Here is a 21,069-nt window from a genome sequence, read left to right on the forward strand (position 1 = left end):
AGAGAAGAGTGCCTAAACGTTCATACAATTCAAGTTTGAGTTGTTGGAATGTTTAGGCGTTTCTTTGATTTCAAAGTTATGAGGAACTAAACCCTTTTTGGCTAGGGGTGATTTCAATACCATGATTATTTATGTAATATGAATTGATGAATTCCGGTTATGAACTCTTGATTCGTGAATGCAATTGGCTTAACTATTTGATGATTAACTTATTTGTGTTTGTTGATTGAGGGTCGACACTTAATTAGCATGCATGAATATGTGGCTAAAGTTTAAGAAGGTTTCACATAATCGTTACTAACTTATACTTGAAAGTAGTGAAGGTCGCTTGTCACGATCGCGTTAAGTTTAATTCTTAGCATGAGTAACATGATGTCATAGTTGCAAATGCTTTGTCAATGCTTATGGTTTTCATTATTCTTAATGATCTTCGATTGTATCTCTATTATGATGACATGTAGGGAACTTTTGAGAATGTTTTGGGTTGTTGAATGATGCCATCCAATCCAATAATATAAGGAAAATCTGAGGGTTAACTAGTGATGTCACGGTTAATTTGGGGCATTGTCGTTCATAATTCAATGAAGGAATAACTGGAAATTGATTCATATGCATAAATATCATGTGTGGAGAAAGAACCTCTAGCTAATTCACCAACCATCTTGTTTCACAACACTTGTTTACAATCTGTCCATTTTTGCATTTTGTTTGTTTATTTCAACTTCGTCAAAACCAAAACCCCCTTTTGTTATTTCCTTGTTCCCAAGTGTCTTAAATCTGTTTTAATTTAGTTTTTATGTTTTTAAGTCAATTTAGAAGGTGTTAGCAAGCCCTCCTAATCCCCGGTCTAGAACGATCCCTCACTTATCCATTCTACTACAATTGTCAAACGAGGGTTTAATTTGAGTGTCAAGTAATTCTCGCATCAATAGATGTCAAAAGACCGGAAGTATAGGCCAAAGAGACCAAATGCCGCAAACCCCAATCCTTGTTGTTGAAATCTTTGATGTTTGGGGTATTGATTTTATGGGTCCGTTCCCTATGTCTTTTGGTTTTACGTACATTTTACTTGCCGTTGATTATGTGTCAAAGTGGGTGGAAGCTAAGGCCACCCGAACTAACGATTCTAGAGTTGTTGCAGATTTTGTAAAATCTAACATTTTCTCTAGATTTGGGATGCCTCGAGTGCTCATAAGCGATGGTGGGTCACATTTTTGCAACCGCACCATTGTGGCGTTGCTCAAGAAGTACAACGTGTTGCATAAGGTTTCCACACCTTATCACCCCCAAACCAGTGGCCAGGCAAAAGTTTCAAATCGAGAAATCAAGCAAATACTGGAAAAGACCGTTGGGCCGAATAGAAAAGATTGGAGTTTGCGTTTGGAGGATGCACTGTGGGCCTATCGAACGGCGTACAAAACGCCCATTGGTATGTCCCCGTTTCGGCTAGTCTATGGCAAGCCGTGCCATTTACCCATAGAGCTTGAGCATAAGGCACATTGGGCGGTCAAGACCTTCAATATGGATGTGGACGCGGCTGGAAATCATAGGAAGCTACAATTGAGCGAGCTTGAAGAGATTAGGCATGAGGCGTATGAGAATGCCCGGATTTACAAGGAGAAGACCAAGGCCGTCCATGACAAGATGGTTAGAGGCAAAATCTTCTCAATCAGGCAGAAAGTGTTGCTATTTAATTCCCGTCTTCGATTATTCCCCGGTAAGTTACGTTCTAAGTGGGTTGGTCCATTTGTTATCACTAATGTTCTTGTGCATGGTGCAGTCCAAATACAAAGTTTGAAAACTGGACAAGAATTCAAGGTGAATGGCCATAGGTTGAAACACTACTACGAGAACTTTGTCGAGCATGTTGTGGAGGAGACCCCATTGCATGCCGTGGGCTCCAATGGGGAATGAGCAGAACGTCGTCCGGCTGCAAGACGTAAAAGAAAGCGCTACTTGGGAGGCAACCCATGCAATCAACAAAGGAAGAACTTGGGAATCGCTCCACACTCAGATTTGCGTCCCTAAACCCTTTCCTTTGTTGCTTACTTTATGTTATGTATATTATGTTTTTAATTGTGTCTAAAACATTGAGGACAATGTTTAGTTTAAGTGTGGGGGGGTAACATTCTGTTTTGAGATATTTTTGCATGAAATTCGTAGGGTATTACCACCTAACATGTCTAAACTTGTTTCCCACTGTTTTTAAGTGTTTTTAAGCCATTTTAGAGTGTTTTAGAGTGTGTTAACTTAAAAATCCGAAAATACCATAAAAATTTGAAAAATTGTTTTGAAAAACCCAAAAAGAGTTGTTTTTGTGTGTTTGTTTGTGTCGTAGGGTACCTTCCAACACAATGATGAGGATTTGGTTTTTAATTGCATGATGGTTAAAGAAAGTTACAAACATGGATGGACGTTTGATTTACTCTTTGGTTTATGCTTGTTTGTAGTTATAGTTTACGAATTCACATGTAATCACAAAAGAAAAAATTAGTTTTTGTAACATGCTTGAAGGAAGGAACTTAAACAAACGCTACATCCCTGTGAGACTTGAGCCTAAACGTTATTTGGAGAGTTAAAATCTGTGCATTAATGTTTTCTAAAGTCGTTGCATGATCTCATTATTCTTTGCTTGGTTACTACTTAGAAGGCGTTTCATCACTTAGTTCCAAATGCTAGAACTCATGCCCATTTCATTCAAAGCATGTCATTGATTTGCATAACACATATTCAAGATGAAGTTGTGTAGTGACCTCCATCAAAGCCAAACAGCCATGTGCCCTTCACTCATTTTGTGTTTAAGTTTAACCCCATTGAGCCATGATAGCCCATGTTCTTTGTTAACCCGCATTATCCTCACCTAGCCTAGAATAGGACCATCCTTACCCTTGTTCTTGAAGCATAGTAAGCATGAATGAATTCCCTTTGATTAATGTGTTGCAGAAAATAAGTGTGGAGGAAAGAGTATTCATGTGAGTTGTTGTGCCATAGGCATGGCTAGAAAAGAAGAAAAGAAGAAAAAAAAAAAAAAAGAAAAGAAGAAAGAAAGAAAAGAAAAGAAAAGAAAAAATGAAAAAAGAGTTGAAAAGTAGTGGTTGTTGAAGTAAGGGCCCAAAACAATGAATTAGGCCCTAAGAGTTGTTTGAATCTCCCCTATTTGTCTAAGATTTGATTTCTGCATTCTAAGGGAATTCTAGTTCTTAATTTCATTACTTTACTTACTAGTGCTTAAAGAACTTTTGTGTATCCCTATCTTTCCTTGTTAGCCAATACCCCAAGCCCCGTTACAACCCTTGACTTCTATCTTGAGTGTTGTGCATTTCAATTGTGGAGTTTGAATTTGGTATGAGCATATGGTGTCATTGGTTCTCGCATCCAAGTAGTAGCATTCCATTCATGAGATCATATCTAAACACGTTTAATTACTCCAGAAATTGCGTTCTTTGTTATAACGTATGTGAGTACTAGTCTTTCATGTTTACATCAATCTTCTCACATATAACTAGTGTAGGGTGTGTAGTCAGAAAGTCTGAGTGAAAATTGAGTGCATAACTAGTGAGGAATTGAGGGAATTCTCTAAGGCATGTTACTACATTCAAAATGTGTTTTAATTGATTAAATGCGAACTAGTGAATGGTGACTATGATTAAGTATGTGCTTGAGGGGAAGGAAGACTAAAAGCTATGTGAGTAATGATCTTTGATATGTCATGTTTCATTGGAAATCCCTGAGGCAAACGTTGGAAGGTTTAGGTTATGTTTTGTTTGTTTTGTTTCGTTTTGTTTAGTTTAGTTGTTTTGTTTTGCTCGAGGACTAGCAAAAGTTAAGTGTGGGGGAAGTTGATAGGAGCATATTCATGCGACTTAATTAGCTTGTTCTCGTGCATTTATGTTGTGTTTACTTAGTTGTTTTAGTGTTTAACACCAATTTTGTGTATTTTCAGATTATAAGGCCAAAGTGTGCAAGAAGATGCAAATTGGAGCCTTTTGGAGCGAAAGAGGAATGAATGAGTTGAAGACTTGAAGAAACGACGAATTCCTACTCCAACGATGAATTCTTACCAAAACGAGGAATCCTACTCAAACAAGGTTTCCTATTTTAGGAAAGTTAACCCTAAGTTTCCCGTTTTTGTAACCTTTCCAAATCTTAAACGTCCGTATTTTCTAGCCACTTTGAAGTCCTTGTAGGCGCTTTAGGACACAAAATGAAGGCCCTAGGGCCCTTAAAACCCTTTGCCGTGGGCTTTAGCCCACTTCCCTTCCCTTGCCGTGCAAGGGGGGGCATTTTAGGCCCATTTCATGCATTAAACCCTAACCCTAAACCCTAATCACCCTAATTACAAGTAGCCACACCCTATTCATCCATTCTTTTCAGATTTTCAGCCACAAAAACCTCTCTAGCCATCACTCTCCCTTGAATCCATAGCCTTTGATTCATTCATTCAAAACCATCTCAGCCATTCACTCATAAACCCTAAACTACAACCTTGTAGCCGTCACTTCCCACTCATTCTAATCAGCCACATTCACATATCAATCCGTGAATTCCCATTCACTCCCATTCCTTCCCCTAAGCCGTGCCTTCCATCACCCCTTCTCCAAACAACCCGTGCATACCATTCACCCTAATTCATTCAGCCACTCTCTCCAATTAATTCCCTAAGCTGTCATCCCCCTCTCATTCATTCATTCTTCAAACCCGTGCATCACACATCTCCCATATTCTCTTAAAAAAAAAACCGTAGCCACCATCACAGATTCTCTCCCAATTTCCTCCCAAAACCGTGCAACCACCATCACCCAAAACCATTGCCGTGCCTTCCCCCTTCCATTCCAGCCAATTTCCACCACTTCCCACATCATTCCACACCATCCTACACCACCCCATAACCTTGCCGCACCACTAAACCACCCTAAACCCATCTATAACCCAGAAACACATCCAAAAACCACCCACAACCAATCTGCCACAGCAAGGAGAAGAGGAAAGAGGAGCTTCGACGCGCACCAATTCACGTGGATTCGTTGGGCGTTCTAGGTGTAATCAATCCTTTGTGCTTTATGTTTAAATTCAATTGTATTTCTCTTTCTGTGAACATGAGAGGCTAAACCCCTAATTAGCTAGGGGGTGATTCGAAACCATGTTTATGCTTGCAATATGAATTGATTACATTTGGTTGGAATTTCATAAGTTGTGGATTCAATTTGTTTAACTGTTTGATTGATAACTTATTTATGTATGTTTATTGAGAGTGCACGCTTAATTTTCATGCATGAATATGACGCTAGAATATAAGTGAGTTTCACCTAATAGTTATGAACTTATATTCACAAGTAGTGGAGGTTGCTTATAAACAATCGCGTTAAATGAATTCTTGGCACTAGTTTCATGCTCATCATAGTAACGAATGCCTCGTCAACACTTATAGTTTTCATGATGCTTATTGATCTTTGATTGTATCTTTATTGTGCTTTTCACGTAAAGGACTTTTAGAGAATGTTTTGAATTGCGTTGCGCTAACCCATCCAATTCATTAACTTAAGGAAAACTTGACGGTTAATTTAAGCGGACCTAATTAACCCGGAGTGTTGAGTTTCATAATTTATCGAAAGACCAACTAAAAATCATCTTGTATGCAAGTGTAACATGTGTGGAGAAGAACCTTCTAGCTAGCATTCGTCCATAATTTCATCTAATTCATTACAATCTGCCTTTAAACTACAATCTGTGCATTTAATTTATTTTCGTCAAAATCTCAATCCCCCTTTACTTTTGTGTCCAATTTAGTTAGAAAGTGTCTTAGTTTGTGTTTATAAGTGTTTTGATTCAAGTTGTTACACAAATTCGTCCAAATTCACCAAAGTGCTCAAAACTGCCCAGAAAGTGTTTTTAAGGCAGTTTTGAGTGTTTTGGGGCTGTTTTGAGTCCTTTGGTTTGTTTTAGTGTTTTTATTGTTTAGTTTTGCATTCTTTGAGTCTAGTTGAGTGTTTTAAACTTTATTTTGCATTTTTGAGTCAGTTTCCAAGTGATTTTGCAATCCCTCCTAATCCCCGGTTAAGAACGATCCCTACTTATTCATATACTACAATTGTCACAAGAGGGTTTTAATTTGTGTGCTTACTTAGTTCGCATCAGATATGCATTAGAACGATCGGCTAATTGAATAATCACACCATCATTTTTCAACTCTCCTAGGTTCATGGATGCATAAATAGAGTATGGTATGACATTACTTGAAGCTCCTAAATCTAACATAGCATGTTCAAACTTAGTTTGGCCAATAACACAAAGGATTGTGAAGCTACTGAATCTTTGCATTTTGGAGGTAGTTTCCTTTGTAAAACAGCGGAAACATTTTCACTTACCCTCACCACTTCTTTATTTGAAACCCTCTTCCTTGTTGTGCAAAGCTCCTTCAAGAATTTGGCATACTTGGGAACTTGTTTGATTGCATCAAGGAGTGGAATATTGACTTGTACCTTCCTAAATGTCTCAAGAATGTATTTGTCATTCTCCTCTTTCTTTGCTTGCATAAATCTGCAAGGGAAAGGTACATTGGGTGGAATAGGGTTAGAATTAATGGAATTTGAACCCAACTTACCTATATTGGACAAATTGGACGAATTGGATGAATTGGGGTCTCTAAGTGGCTGGGGCAAGGGTGTTTCTACCCTTGTCGTGGCTTTGCCTTGTCCCTCTTCCTCCAATTGCAGCTTCCCATCCTCTTTTTGACTTAATTTGGATGGTTTTGGGTCAGTGCCAACTTCTTTACCACTTCTCAATGTGATGGCTTTGGCAGATTCCAATCCTCCTTTTGGGTTGACAATGGTTGAACTAAGGAGTTTGCCTTGGTCTCGAACTTGTCCTACGAACTCCGTTATCTGCCCAATTTGCTTTTCCAAGTGATCCACCCTTTTGTCTTGATTTTGCATTGCTTTGTTTTGATTTTCTTGCCCCTGAGACAAATTGGTAAGTAACTTAATAAGCGTATCATTATCCAAAGACGTACCTGAATTTGTTTGGGCAGGTTTTGTTTGAGGTTGATTTGGTGCGAATGACTTTGTATAGAAACCCAGAGGTTGCTGCCTAAATCCTCCTTGTTGTTGGGGTTGTTGAGGCTCCCTCCACTTGAAATTTGGGTGATCTCTCCAACCCGGATTGTATGTGTTGGAATATGGATCATTCTGTGGCTGATTTTGGCTTGGAAATCCAATAGCATTTGCACTTTCCCATCCCCCATTCTCAATCAATTGAGGGCACTTTTCACAGAAGTGTCCTTGGATAGAACACACGCCACATACATTTGGTCTTTGCATCCTCATCCCTTCGGCCATCTGAGACACAATAGAAGTAAGATTAGCTAATTGAGATTGAATGTCGGATGTGGAACTTACCTCATTTACTTGCTGTCGTGGGGGGTCCCTTTGCCCAATTCCTTCGTATTGTTGTGCATTCAAAGCGCGGTTTGCAATTAGTGTCTTTGCTACCATAAGGGTTTTGTCAACCAATGCACCTCCCGCTGAAGTATCGAGCATTTGCCTTTCAATTGGAAGAAGACCTTCATAGAAATATTGAAGTAGAAGTTCTTCCTTCATTTGGTGTTGAGGACATGATGCGACAAGGGCCTTGAAACGCTCATAATATGCTGGAAAAGACTCTCCTTGGCTTTGTTGGATTCCACTAATCTTCTTCCTCAAAAGAATGACTCTTGCAGTGGGGAAGAATTTCTCTAAAAATGCTCTCTTCATGCTCTCCCAAGAGGTGACGGTTCCAGGTGCCAATTCGTATAACCAATCTTTAGCCCTTTCCAAAAGAGAGAATGGAAATGCCTTCATCTTCAGAATATTGCTATCAACATTGATTGGAGTCATGCTTGAACACACCACTTCGAACTCTTTTAAGTGCTCGTTTGGATCCTCCATGGATAGCCCATGGTACTTTGGAATGTGGTGCAGCAAGCTAGACTTCAATTCAAACTCATCGGTCTTATCTTGAGCTGCCCTAGGATATTGAATGCATAGGGGTGCGACATTGTCCATTCCCGAGGCTGAAAGCTCCTTGATTGTTCGATTGTCCGCTGCCATGACTTGTGCTTCTTCTTCCTCTATTGTCGTGGCCTCTTCTTCCTCCTCAAAATCAAATTCTAAGCTAGAACTTGGTGGGTTAAGTTCTGGCTCCTTCCTCCTCCTTCTCAAAGTTTGCTCAAAATCATTGTCAAAGTCCAAGATGTTTGCACGAACAGGTTGAGAGATATGAGTCATAAACTAGTACCTACAAACAAGAAAAGAAAACAAGGTCAGCAATTAAAACAAAACATATGAAAAAGAAACAACGGGGGATTAGCAAAGTTGCTAATCCCCGGCAACGGCGCCAAAAATTTGATGTGAGAAATAATAGCACTCAAATTAAACCCTCTTATTGACAATTGTAGTAAAGATGTAAGTAGGGATCGTTCTAGGCCCGGGATTAGGGGGGATTGCTAATCTAATAAAAACTAACTCAAAGATACAAAACTAGGCTTAAAAACACTTCAATAAACTCAAAGACTCTTAACTAAACTTATATGACTCAAGACAACTTAAAAGACTCAAAACAGCACAAAACAATAAAATAGACTCGAACTAGACTCTAGGACTTACTTGGGACGAAAATTGAATTAGTTTTTGACTCAAAACACTTAAAAACACACAATAAGACAAATTCTAACTAATTTGACATGACAAAGTAAAGGGGATTAGGTTTTTGACGAATTTAAAGTAAAATCAAATAACTTAAACACTTAAACAAAGTTTGGACGAATTTGGGTAAACTATGGGTGATAAGCTAGCTAGAGGATTTTTTTTCACACATGACACATTTGAACACAAATTTATTTCCAGTTGCTTTTTCAATAAACCATGAACCTCAACACCCTAAATTAACCGTGATATCACTAATTAACTCTCAGATTTTCCTTAAATCATTGAATTGGATGGACAGCGCATCGGCAACCAAATTATTCTTCCCAAGTTCCTTACATGAACTACATAATAGAGACACAAGCAAAGATCATTAAGTTTCATGAAAATCATAAGCATTGACAAGGCATTCGTAACTATAACATCATGATACTAATGCTAGGAATTTAACTTAACATGATTGTGACAAGCAACCTTTAATACTTATGAATATAAGTTTGTAACGATTATGTGAAACCCCATTATATTCTAGCATCAAATTCAAGCATGCAAACTTAGTAGGCCTCCTTAATCAACATACAAGAATAAGTTCTTAATCCAACGGTTAAGTAAATTGCATTCACAATTTATGAAATCACAACTGGAATTAATCAATTCATATCACAAACATAATCATGGTTTCAAAGTTTCCCCTAGCTAAAACAAGTTTAGCCTCTCATGTTCACAGCAAAACAAAGAAAACTTAAATTAAACATTGAAAACAAAAGATAGATTACACCTAAAAACGTTCCAACAATCCAACTTGAATGCAAAAACGTCCAAGGCTGCTTCTCCTCTCCTTCTTCCTTGCTATGTTGCGGCACAAAGGTTTTAGGGTGTGAAAAGTGGGTTGTAGTGTGTTAGGGTGAAGGACAAATGAGTGGTAGGGAGATATGGTAAAAGAAGAGGTGTGGAATGGTGTATGGAAGGTGATGAAGGCTACGGGATGATGTCTTGAAGGATCAATGATGGCTGATTGTGTATGTGAGTGAATAGATGTGTGTATGGGTGCGGCAAAGGGTATATATTTGAGGGAAAAGATCTTAACTTTAATTAAATGGTTTAGGAAAGAATTGGACCCCAAATCCACAAGGAAAAGGAGAATTAAAGTCAGAATCCTAAGGGAAAAAGGGAAGGGATTTGCGGCAAGGAAGAATAGGAAAGGGAATGGAGTTTCCCTTGCATGGCAAGGAAGGAAAAAGGGTAAGGTGGGTGCGGCATTCCCCTTTGGCTGGGATTAAGGCTTCTAGAACTTGTATTTAAGTATCCTAAATTAATTAGGGACCCTCTGATAGGAGTATATTTATGCTACTTAGTTATGTTGTTTCCTTGCATTTAGTTAGTTAATTACTATCTATTTTAGTCTTTTAAGCTATTTTCTTATGTTTTTAGGTCCTAATGGCAAAAGGAGCAAGAAAGTGCATTTGGACGCTATTTGGAGCAGTTTTGGGCATGGATTGGATAGCTTAACTATGGAGCAATGTGGATGGACGAAATTGAAGTCAAGAGATGCTAGGAAAGGCTAAAAATCTGGAGAAAGAAGTCCAAATGCAAAGAAGATAAGGAAAGAGCAAGAAATAAGGAACCTTATCCAAATTTCCTTATCTTATCCTCACCTTATCCAACCTTATCTTATCTTATCCTAATCTTTTCCTACCTTAATTCCAACTTCAAAGAGAACTCCTTTTCACATTAAATCACCTAAATATCAAGTTCTAGAAGCCCTATTTTCGTGCATTAAGTTTATGCCACATGTAACCCTTCTAGAAGTTCTAGAATCTGCCACAAGGACCATTCCTTGTCCTCCTTGGAATCTGATTGAAAGTGTCCTTGTTCTTTGGTGATTTGGAGTCCTAATTCCTCTCATTTTCAGCCCAATTTCGTGCCTCCCCTTCACCCTATAAATACATGATGCCACAACACTCAAAAACCACCACCCTCTACCACAAATTCATACCACACCATCCACCATACCTCAAGAGCCTAAATTCACAAAATCCCCATTGTTGGCAGCAAGGAAGGAAGGAGGAGCCACCTGGAGTGTTCTAGGTGTATTCTATCTTTGTTTTTAATGTTTAAGTTTAATTATCTTTGTTTTGCGAACATGTGGAACTAATTTCTTTTTAGTTGGAGGTCAATTCGAAGCCATGATTATATGCTTTATATGAATTGATTCCATCCAGTTATTGTTTTTTTAAGGCATGAATGTGATTTGCTTATCTAAGTTATTAAAACTTGTTTATGTATGTGGGTTGGGGGTTGACACTTAATTTGCATGCATGAATTTGATGCTAAAGTATAAGGGGGTATCACGTAATAGTTATTCACTTATATTCAAAAGTAGTGGAGGTTGCTAGTCTTAATCGTGTTAAGTAAATCCTTGGTATGAGTCTCATGCGTTTTATAGTGATGAATGCCTTGTCAATGCTTATGATTTTCATATAACTTAATGACTTTTGACATGTATCTCTATCATGCATTTCATATAGGGAACTTGAGAAAGATAATTTGGTTTAGAGCGTATTCCATCTAATTCAATGAAATAAGGAAAATCTGATGGTTAGTTGTGCGATGCAACTAACTTGGGGCGTTGTCATTCATAGTCTAAAGGAAAAATAATTGGAAATTGGTTTATATGCATATATCATGTGTGGAGAAGGACCCTTTAACTAGCCTTTCACCCATTTAATTCACCTAATTTCGTTTTTACAAAGTGTTTTCTACAAAGTTTTTGTTTTAAGTTTTAAATTCGTCAAAAACAATCCCCCTTTCATTTAGTCTTGTTATTTGAGTCAAAATCTATTTCCTTTGAGTCTTTTGAGTCAAGTTAAGGTTTATTTTCGTCCAAAACACTTGTTAGGTCTAAAATTGAGTCTTTTTGAGTGTTTGTTGCTGTTTTGAGTGTTTTAAGTTAGTTTAGAGTCTATAGAGTCTAGTTTAGTGTTTTTGAGTCTTAATTGTGTTGATTAGCATCCCTTCTAATCCCCGGCCTAAAACGATCCCTACTTTCATATACTACAATCATAGGGTTTTAATTTGAGTGTTGGAATATTTCACATCACCCTCTTTGGCAGCTAGAACTTATGTAGGAAAGATTTAGGGAAACAATCAAAATAAGGAAGTTTGACTCATGTTTCCTTCTTTGTGGTTGATTTCTTTACTTTCAAATCTTGAATTAATTTCTTCCATCTCTTTAGTAGATTCCTAGCCTCCTTTGGTCTTCAATTTTGTCCATCCACCTTGCTCCAAGCATATGCTATCCATTTCAAGCCCAAAACTGCTCCAAAATGCACCAAAATGCACTTTCTTGCTACTTTAGCCATTTGGACCTACAAACGCACGAATATGACTCAAAATACTAAAATAACTATGAACTAACATCATAATTGTAAGAAAACAAGCTAACTAAGTTGCCTAAATATGCTCCTATCAATTCCATATATGTGGTTTTGGGGTTGGATTTTGGTCGGAATTGTTGATAACGGTGGTTGTTTCCTCTCGGTGACAGAGAAAGTGCAGAGGAAGAGGGAAATTCGAGAGTTAGAGAGAGAGAGTGTAACAGAAGTGAGGGAAGAGATACTGAGAGTGGTTTAATCCCTCTTAGAAAAATCTAAGTGAAAGTACCAATTTACCCCTCCCTATTTTTGATCATTACAATTAAGCCCTCGAAGCTTCGTTTCGAAATTCGTTTTTGATTTCACATTCACATACATGAATCTAGTCAGGAAAACATAAGAAAGAATAAGAAATTGGATTTCGAGTTGAGGCTCGAATATTACTTAAGGCCCCCCACTCAGGGTTAAAATAGTCATTTCACACATTTCAGAAATAAAATACATTATTTTAAGGTATGGGAATACTATATGATACGATTCAAGAGTCTTTGGATAGAGCACATGAATGTGATTTAGGAGTATGTCTAATATAGGTGCATTATTTCCTATATATACATATCATTTATCTTTATCCTTGGGTTTTGTTAGGTCTTGGTTTTAAAAGTGTCTTATTATTTTTCTTTTTTCAATTTCAGCCAATTTGCGCATTTAGGACACTTTTTATGATAAATCATTTTTCTGAAGGATTTTTGATACAAGGTCAGTTGGAGAAGGAATGTACAAGGCTGAAAAGCATTGTGTCTGAATTTTCATATTTTTCCATGGAGTTTGCCAAACATATTCTAGTTTTGCAAATCAATTTCGCGAAAGTTACATTCTCATCAAAATAGGGCAACTGTGGAAGAATGAAAATTTCAAGGCATTCTCAATTTTTATAATGACGTGCCATATAATATTAGAAAGATAAGACATAGAGCTTCAACTTTCTATTTTTCCGTAACTTTATGGAAGGTGTAACAACCCCAAATTTGGAATTCAAAGTGACTGAAGTGTTTCCCAAGCCAAGAGGGAGTCTTTCCTAGTTTGTGTCTAATATTGTTTAAATCTTTGTTTCATTTTAGAAGAGTTTTTACCAGACCTTTTAAAAAATTTCTAGTGTATAAAGTGTCCTAAGTTTTCTCTACATAATACCATACATACAAATTTGTCCAAAAGAGAGAATAGGGTTAAGGAGCACATCGTCGTTGTTATTTTGGGTATGATTGTTCTTTTTCATGACTTTTATTGTTATTGTTATGACTATGTAACTAGACACCTTTGCTATGGCATGATGAAACACTAATATGATGATCTAGTTTTCTTATGTTGCCTCTCTTATGACTCCCTTTTGATGTTGGATTCTTAATCACTATGCGTATAAACTTATGAATTCTCGTGATGTTTGACCACCATCTATGTTTTTAATTGAGTTAACTTATGGGAATTAGACTAAATACCATAGCTAATTTGAGGCATGCTTCTTGTGGTTATGAGTTGTGATTCTTTTGGGGTAAATAACATACTACTGGGGTTTGCATGATTGTCAAAGATTTCCATAAAACGTAATGAGTTTCTACATGTTCATATTTGTACTAAATATCGTAGGCAAGATTCATGTAGAGATATACGGGCTAACTTAAATACCATAGGTAGTCTGTGCATAAGGAAAACTAATCAACAACGTCAATTGAATTAATCAATAGATAGGTAAGTGAGAAGCTACTTGGTATTAGTGGTAGATTCAGTGTCTAGTGTACATCTTAGTTTTCAAGAAGTCTTTTCCTCATTACAGAGGGAAAAGAGAGTCACCCAAAATGGGGAACTCTCTTTCTCTTTTTCCTCTATAATGGCTGGCCACAAAGGAAAAGATTCACTAGCATCAATCTTCCTCCTAACTCATATGTCCTCTTTACATCTGCTCTTTGGTCTGGAGACTTAACGGTCCCATTCTTTTGATACTTGGATATCCAATTGAAATCAACCAACAAGGAACAAGAAGAGCAATGGAATGAAGACCCCACTTTGGGCGATTACCTTTGTGAAAAAAGGGTTCTTCAATGGTATAAAATAACTCTTGGTTTACCATCTACTAAGCTTTGGATGTCAAGGGGAAATGATTTGATATTTGAGTTCATGTCATTATGCTTCCCCTTTTAATTTCAATTTTATTGCATGAGATACTCAAGTGATCCTCTTTTCGACAATTTTTTTTTCCTTCATAACACCTCTCCTCTCCTCCATTTTTTTCTCATTAGTGCTAATATATATGTAATTAGTTCCTTGTTACCTTTATTTTCACAAAGATATTCTTCAAGGGATGTGCTATCCACACACCTCTTTTTACTTCATACGCACATGGATTAAAAAATATCAAAAGACATAAATTAACAAGGGATGTGTGAGAAGTAAAAAGGAAGTATGGATAGCACACGCCATTCTTCAAAGGTATAAAACTCTCTTTAACTTATCCATCGCCAAATTTTCTACACACTTTATTGAAAAAAAAAAAGGAAATGAAACACCAAGCAGAGAGAATGATGCTTATTATTGATATAAAAAAATGATGAATCAATTTTATTCTTCTTTACATTTAAAAGAAATTGAATGAACAAAATAATAATTAGCCTACTCTTGCTCCCACATGATGATGATCAGTAGTGAAATTTCCTCTTTCAAATTTTTTTTTATCTTTTGTGCATCCTTGACATGGATGCTGACCCTTCCTGCGTATTCACAAAAAAATAAAATAAAATGAAAGAACCTACTTAAGTAAATTACAAAATAAAAGAGAGTAAATTAAGCCACGAAAACATGCTCTTTAAGTGGTGAAATCACACTGGAACATGGGTGGCATGAATGAATTGAGCTCGCTGAAGATAACGTCGTCTCCATCAGCATAGCTGCTAGATTCTTGGCAGTCAAAGTAAGTCTGTATGTCATCGGGAAATGTGCACTGTGACGTGCCCAATTCTGGCTGCGATGGCATGGAATCGGTGGCTGTTGTCATTTCCATCATCTCCTTGAACTTTGATGACTGAAGAAGGAGACCTAGGGCTGATGTAGCAGTGGTTGGTCTAGGTTGAGCTGTCGTCATGATTTCTCCGGGACTGTATGCAAGGTTCTGAAAGAAGCCAAGTCCACGACCTTGATCATTAGGGCTTCGAGTGACATTTGGCAATTTAGCCTCAATAGCAATAGGGTTAGGCCGACCGGTATTGTCGTCGTTGTTAGGACCATTAGGTTTTAGCCATTTGATGTAACGGCTGAGGTCAAAGTTTGTGACAGCATTGAGCCCACGGTACTCTATAGCCGCCATGTCATATGCTGTTGCGGCTTCTTCTTGGGTAGCTGGTAACATTTAAGATACAGGGCTAATGTCAATTTAATCATTATTTATCTATTAATGTAAAGTTATGTTCGTATATGTAGGATTCAATAACAAAAAAGTTCCTATGTATTTAAGTAGATCGCTATATACGAGGACGGATCTAGCACCAATTTTTTTACACAATTTTTTATAGAGGTTTTTATGAAGCCCACTCCATAATATAATTTAATGATCTAAATTGTCTATCTTTTATAACATCATTCATAAATTATCCTTGCAAAAATAATTTAACCATCTAAATCGTATCTCTTTTGGTAGACATGATCTTGAGGGAAGACCTAAAAGATAGACAGTTTGGATCATTGGAATACATTACAGAGTGAGCCTAGCAAATATGGGAACTCACCACAATACTTACATGTATTTGATGCAATCACGATTAACAGTTAGATATAATACAAACTATATAATTTCCTGACCTGCTTAATTTATTGCATGTGTTTATTTATATTGTTTTTTATCTACTTTAAGGGGTTGAGAAAGTAGGCTAAGCCTCAAAATGAACTAACAATAATGTGGTTCAAATTCGCATTTGGCGAAAATCGAATCTAAGACCTCTCACTTACAAGTGAAGATGAATAATATTAGACCGTAATATTAAGTGACATGTTTATTTATATTGTTGAATAAAAGGATTAATTATCTGTGATCAAAGAAACAAAAAAGTTGTTACTTAGTACTACCATTTAGTAGTATTCCTCCTCACTTGTAAGTGAGAGATCTTAGGTTCTATTATTGTCAAAGACGAAGTTGAACCACATTATTGTGACAAACACATTGTAAAGCTTAACCCACTCTCCCACAAACTTAGTATATATACTATCCTTTGTCAACAAAAAAAAAAGAAGAAGAAATAAAAAAGTTTAATTTTCTGTGTTGTTCAACGTACCATATGTCCCGAGATAGAGGTACTTGTTCCCAAAGACTCGTCCAATTCGAGCTTCCCATCTTCCGTTGTGATGATGTCTGCTCATAAATAAAATAAGAGCAAGGAAAAAAAAAAAATCATTCTAGTATGTATACCAAAAAGTGAAACAAAAAAAAAAATTCAGACTAGGTCCTAATTTATACCTTGCAACACCTCTATATTTGGAAACTCCCCGAGAAAAACCACTGCTCTTCCTGCAAATTCATCACAAAACAAATAAGAGCTCATTAATCAACAGTTATTATTCTCAGTCTACTAACCTCAGATGTAGAAGCTTAGTTACCTTCTCAATGATCCAATATATTCCTCTCTTGATTGAGCTTCCATTTCTTTCAATTCTTTTGGATATGTCGACAACTACATTAACCGTAATTGATTTATTTCTTAGTTAATTTCTTTCTTGATTTCCATTTTGTAAGATCACCAAAATAATATAATTAAGGATAAAATTAATTTACCGGAAAGTTGAGAATGGTATCTTGACCCCAGTACTTAAGTGCTGCCAAGTCATAAGCATGTGCTGCAGCTTCCTCATCATCATATGCGCCTGGAAAAGGATCGATCAATATATATATATATATATATATATATATATATATATATATATCAATCAAATGAGCTTCAACAATATATATACTACTGATTTTTCTCAGTTCGTCAAATATCACACTCACACACACACATATATATATAAGATTGCACGTAAATTAGGTATACACGTAGTACCAATTAACTTAAATAAAACCTACCAAGGTAGACTGAATTTGAGTGCAATTCCATTCCAAGCATTCAGTAGCACCAACATAAACAAAACCAAGATCGAAAGATGAAATGGTATAAGAAACCACATCAGCAAATCAGGCATGATTGTATTAAGCATAAATTCAACGACGTTGATGAAAAGTTGTATTTACTTAATGGAGATGATAAGATTGTAAATACCTTGGCGGCCCTTCTTGTTTTGTGATTCATTCCAGCAATTCTTATCCCACAAATGAGCCTCGTATCGGCCAGTCCATCGGTGTCTGAATTGATAATCAAGCACGCAGCAAACCCATGCCATTTAGGGAAAAAAGTTCAATAACTGAGCAAACGGAATTCATACGGAAATTAAACAAATGTACAAATATGATTAATTGGTTTTTTGTGCAGGTAATTAATTAATCACCTGGTGACCCCACGATAAATTGAGCTACGTTGAGGAGGGGAATCCCTCGGGACACTTCTCCTTGTTCGTTTGACCTTTGTGATAGCAGTGTTATTAGCTGCAGTAGCATTATTGTTATTGTTTGCATTGGGTTTCTGGTTTTGATGAGATAACTTCGCCATGAAACTCGTATTGTACGTCTCGATTGATCGGTCGATCAAAAAAGAATAATAAGAGAAGAAGAAGGAATGTTAATGGTGGGATAATTAGTTAAATTTGAGAGATTGATATGACTAAGTCCTCCAAGTAAGAGGCTTATAAAGGGATGTGAATAAGCATGCAGATCAGAGAGAGAGAGAGAGAGAGAGAGATTGGAAGAGAGTGATGAGCTGTGCCAATTCAGAGATTGCCGGCTGTGGAGATTGTTTGTTATGGCCGTCTTTAACCGGCTTTATCTCGTATCTTCTACCTTGTCCCAACCTTAACTTATATTCTCTCTCTCTCTCTCTCTCTCTCTCTCTCTCTCCCTCCCTCCCTCTCTCTCTCCCACACGTCGGTATGTAATTTGGTATGACAACTTGACACAGACCACCTATTGAAATATCCCACATCAACCATATCTCTGAAAAGAAAAGAGTTTAAATATCCTTCCCTCGCACACGCCGGCATGTAATTTGGTATGACAACTCAACACAGACCACCTATTGAAATATCCCACATTGACCATATCTCTGGAAAAAAAAAAAGAGTTTAAATATTTCAACCCCACTCCAACTAATACCAATGCCTTTTGTAATAAAACCCCACACCTGACTGATAGGAGCATATTTAGGCGACTTAGCTAGCTTATTCTTGTGCATTTGTGCTATTATTTCCTAGTTAATGTCGTATTATAACTCATTTTCGTGTGTTTGTAGGTCCAAAGGGTTAAAGTACCAAGAAAGTGCATTTTGATGCATTTTGGAGCAGTTTTGGGCACTATGTGGATAGCTTGCATATGGGCCAACATGGATGGACGAATTTGGAGTTCAAGAGGCTAGAAATATGATGAGAAGAGGAAGGAACTAAGCTCAAGACAAGGTGGATAAGGAAGTAGATCAAAAGAGGAAACCTTATCCAAAACCTTATCTAAAACCTTATCCAACATTATTCAAAACATTATCCAAAACCTTATCTCATCCTATCTCATCCTAACCTAATCTTGTTCCACCTTAATCCTAGCTACAAGTGGACCTAAAAACCTAATTTCTAGAAGCCTTATCTGACCCTAAAAGGGTGCCACACCCTTCCCCCTTTTATTTCTTCTAGAAAACCCAAAATCAGCCACAAAACACCTAGTTTCTAGAAGGCCCAATTTTGGACGAATTTCCTAAACCTTTTTCCTTTTTGGATTCTGATTTGTTAGGCCTCATTCCTTGTGGATTTGGGTTACACAAATCCTTTTATGAAACTAATTGGGCCAAACCCTCTCCTAAGTGGATTTAACTTACTTGTGCCGAACCCTAGGGCCCTAATCCTTAAAATCTGCTAAGTGTAACCCTAATCTAATTAACCCTAGGACTATATAAACATATTTTCAGCCACAAATTCGTACCACCCCTTATGCTATACAGAAAACACCTTGCCGCAACACCCTAGCCTCCATTCTTCATCCTCCATCCACTCCATACATCTCCATACACAACCTGCCGCACCCTACCATCATAATCAGCCATTATTCATCCTTCTAAACAAGAATACACCATTCAAAACCCCCAAATCCACCACCCACAACTTGTGCCGCAACAAGGAAGAGGAAGGGAAGCCTAGTCGTGCATGCCATTCAACCTGGAATTGCTGAAACGTTTAGGTGTAATCTTTCTTGTGTTTTCAATGTTTAATTTCAAGAATCTTTGCTTTGTGAGCATGAGGAACTAATCCCCTTTTGGCTAGGGGGAATTTCGAAACCATGGCTATATTCATATTATGATTTGATTACTTCTAGTTGTGATTTCATGAATGGTGAATTCAATTTACTTATCTATTAGAATTAAAACTTGTTTATGTATATGAATTGAGAGTGCACGCTTAATTTGCATGCATAAATCTGATGCTAGGATATAAGGAAACTTCACCTAATCGTTGGGAACTTATATTCATAAGTAGTAAAGATTGTTGGTCACAATCATGTTAAGTAAATTCTTGGCATAAGTATCATGTGCTTTCATAGTTACGAATGCCTCGTCAACACTTATGATTTCCATAGAATTTAATGATCTTTGATTGTTTTTCTATTATGCGCTTTCATATAGAGAACTTTTGAGGAATAATTTGATTGCAATGCGCTAATTCCATTCAATTCAATGACCTAAGGGAAATCTGAGAGTTAATTTAAGCGTACCTAATTAACTTGGGGTGTTGAGGTTCATGATTCATTGAATAAGCAACTGGAGATTGTGTTGTATGCAAGTATGCCGTGTGTGGAGAAAAACCTCCTAGCTATCTCACCATCCACTTAATTCCATCAAATTCGTCCAAATCTGCCTAGTTTAATTTATTGTTTGGTTTGTTTTGTTTTCGTCCAAAACCAAATCCCCATTTGTTTTAGAGTGTCTAAATAGTTAAAATATGTTTTAGATTGTGTTTTTGAGTGTTTTGAGTCAAGTTAGAGCTAATTTTCGTCCAATTTGGTGTTTAGAGTCAAATCTGCCCAGTTTGTGTTTTTTAGGCAGTTTTGAGTGTTTTTAGCTTATTTTGAGTCTTGTGAACTTGTTTTGAGTCTTTTAAGTTGAGTTAAGTGTTTTAAAGGTTAGTTTTATCTATTTGAGTCAGTTTAAAGTGTTTAGCAATCCCTCCTAATCCCCGGTTTAAGAACGATCCCTACTTACTTATATGCTACAATTGTCAAAAGAGGGTTAATTTGTGTGTTAAGTTAATTTTCGCATCACTGACGAATTGTGTAAGTGGTAATTACCAAGTTCGGAACAATATTGGTGTTGTTGGAAATGGACCTTTGGCCTGTCTCTCTGATAATTTCACATAGTATTAGAGTCAGGGAGCGGGCCCGTATTGCCACATGATGGGTGGATCCCCTTGGCCTTATGCGATGATGGTGGATCCCTTGGCCCCGCGTGTTGGGGATTCCCCTTGGCTCCATGTGGTTGTCGATGTGTGGATCTCCCACGTCTAATCCACTAATTGGGTCCCACGTGAGGGGGCATGTTTAAACATCCTACATCAACCGTATCTTTGAAAAAAGAAGAGTTTAAATATCCTAACCCCACACCTAACAGTCTTTTGTAATAAAACCTCACACCTAACGGATTGTGCAGGTGGTAATTACCAAGTTGGGGAGAATATCGGTGTTGTTGGAAGTGGACCCTTGGCCCGTCTCTTTGATAATTTCACACCACCTTACCGGGGTGCACCTCAAAACGTAATTTCTCCCAACTGTTTGCAAAATATTATCAAAATCGAACCTGATTAACTACTTGACTATTGTCATATATAAACGTTGGATTTTGTCACAAGCGATC

General features: G+C 37.2%; 1 protein-coding gene across 1 annotated transcript; it reads right to left on the reverse strand.

Annotated features, from left to right (window-relative positions):
• Window positions 1-14,816: 14,816 nt before the first annotated feature.
• Window positions 14,817-17,736, reverse strand: LOC137736415 (AP2-like ethylene-responsive transcription factor At1g16060). Its single transcript, XM_068475685.2, has 8 exons — window positions 17,576-17,736; window positions 17,350-17,432; window positions 17,157-17,165; window positions 16,866-16,954; window positions 16,691-16,764; window positions 16,551-16,601; window positions 16,369-16,445; window positions 14,817-15,439 (listed from the first exon to the last, which is right to left on the reverse strand). Exons 1-8 carry the CDS (start codon window positions 17,734-17,736, stop codon window positions 14,910-14,912), a joined length of 1,074 nt encoding a protein of 357 aa, XP_068331786.2. The 3' UTR covers window positions 14,817-14,909.
• Between the last annotated feature and the right edge of the window lie 3,333 nt (window positions 17,737-21,069).

This window comes from Pyrus communis, chromosome 13 (genome assembly GCF_041283825.1).
Source record: "Pyrus communis isolate YQ-2024b chromosome 13, ASM4128382v1, whole genome shotgun sequence".
Taxonomy (NCBI): Eukaryota; Viridiplantae; Streptophyta; class Magnoliopsida; order Rosales; family Rosaceae; genus Pyrus; species Pyrus communis.

Bases quoted from the DNA above. Each gene is read 5' to 3' on its own strand.
- LOC137736415 (XM_068475685.2), bottom strand. From the start codon at position 17,736: ATGGCGAAGTTATCTCATCAAAACCAGAAACCCAATGCAAACAATAAC. The intron at 17,433-17,575 runs GTGATTAATTAA...TTATCAATTCAG, and splicing joins ATTTATCGTGGGGTCACCAG to ACACCGATGGACTGGCCGAT. The intron at 16,602-16,690 runs GTAACTAAGCTT...ATGAATTTGCAG, and splicing joins TATATTGGATCATTGAGAAG to GAAGAGCAGTGGTTTTTCTC.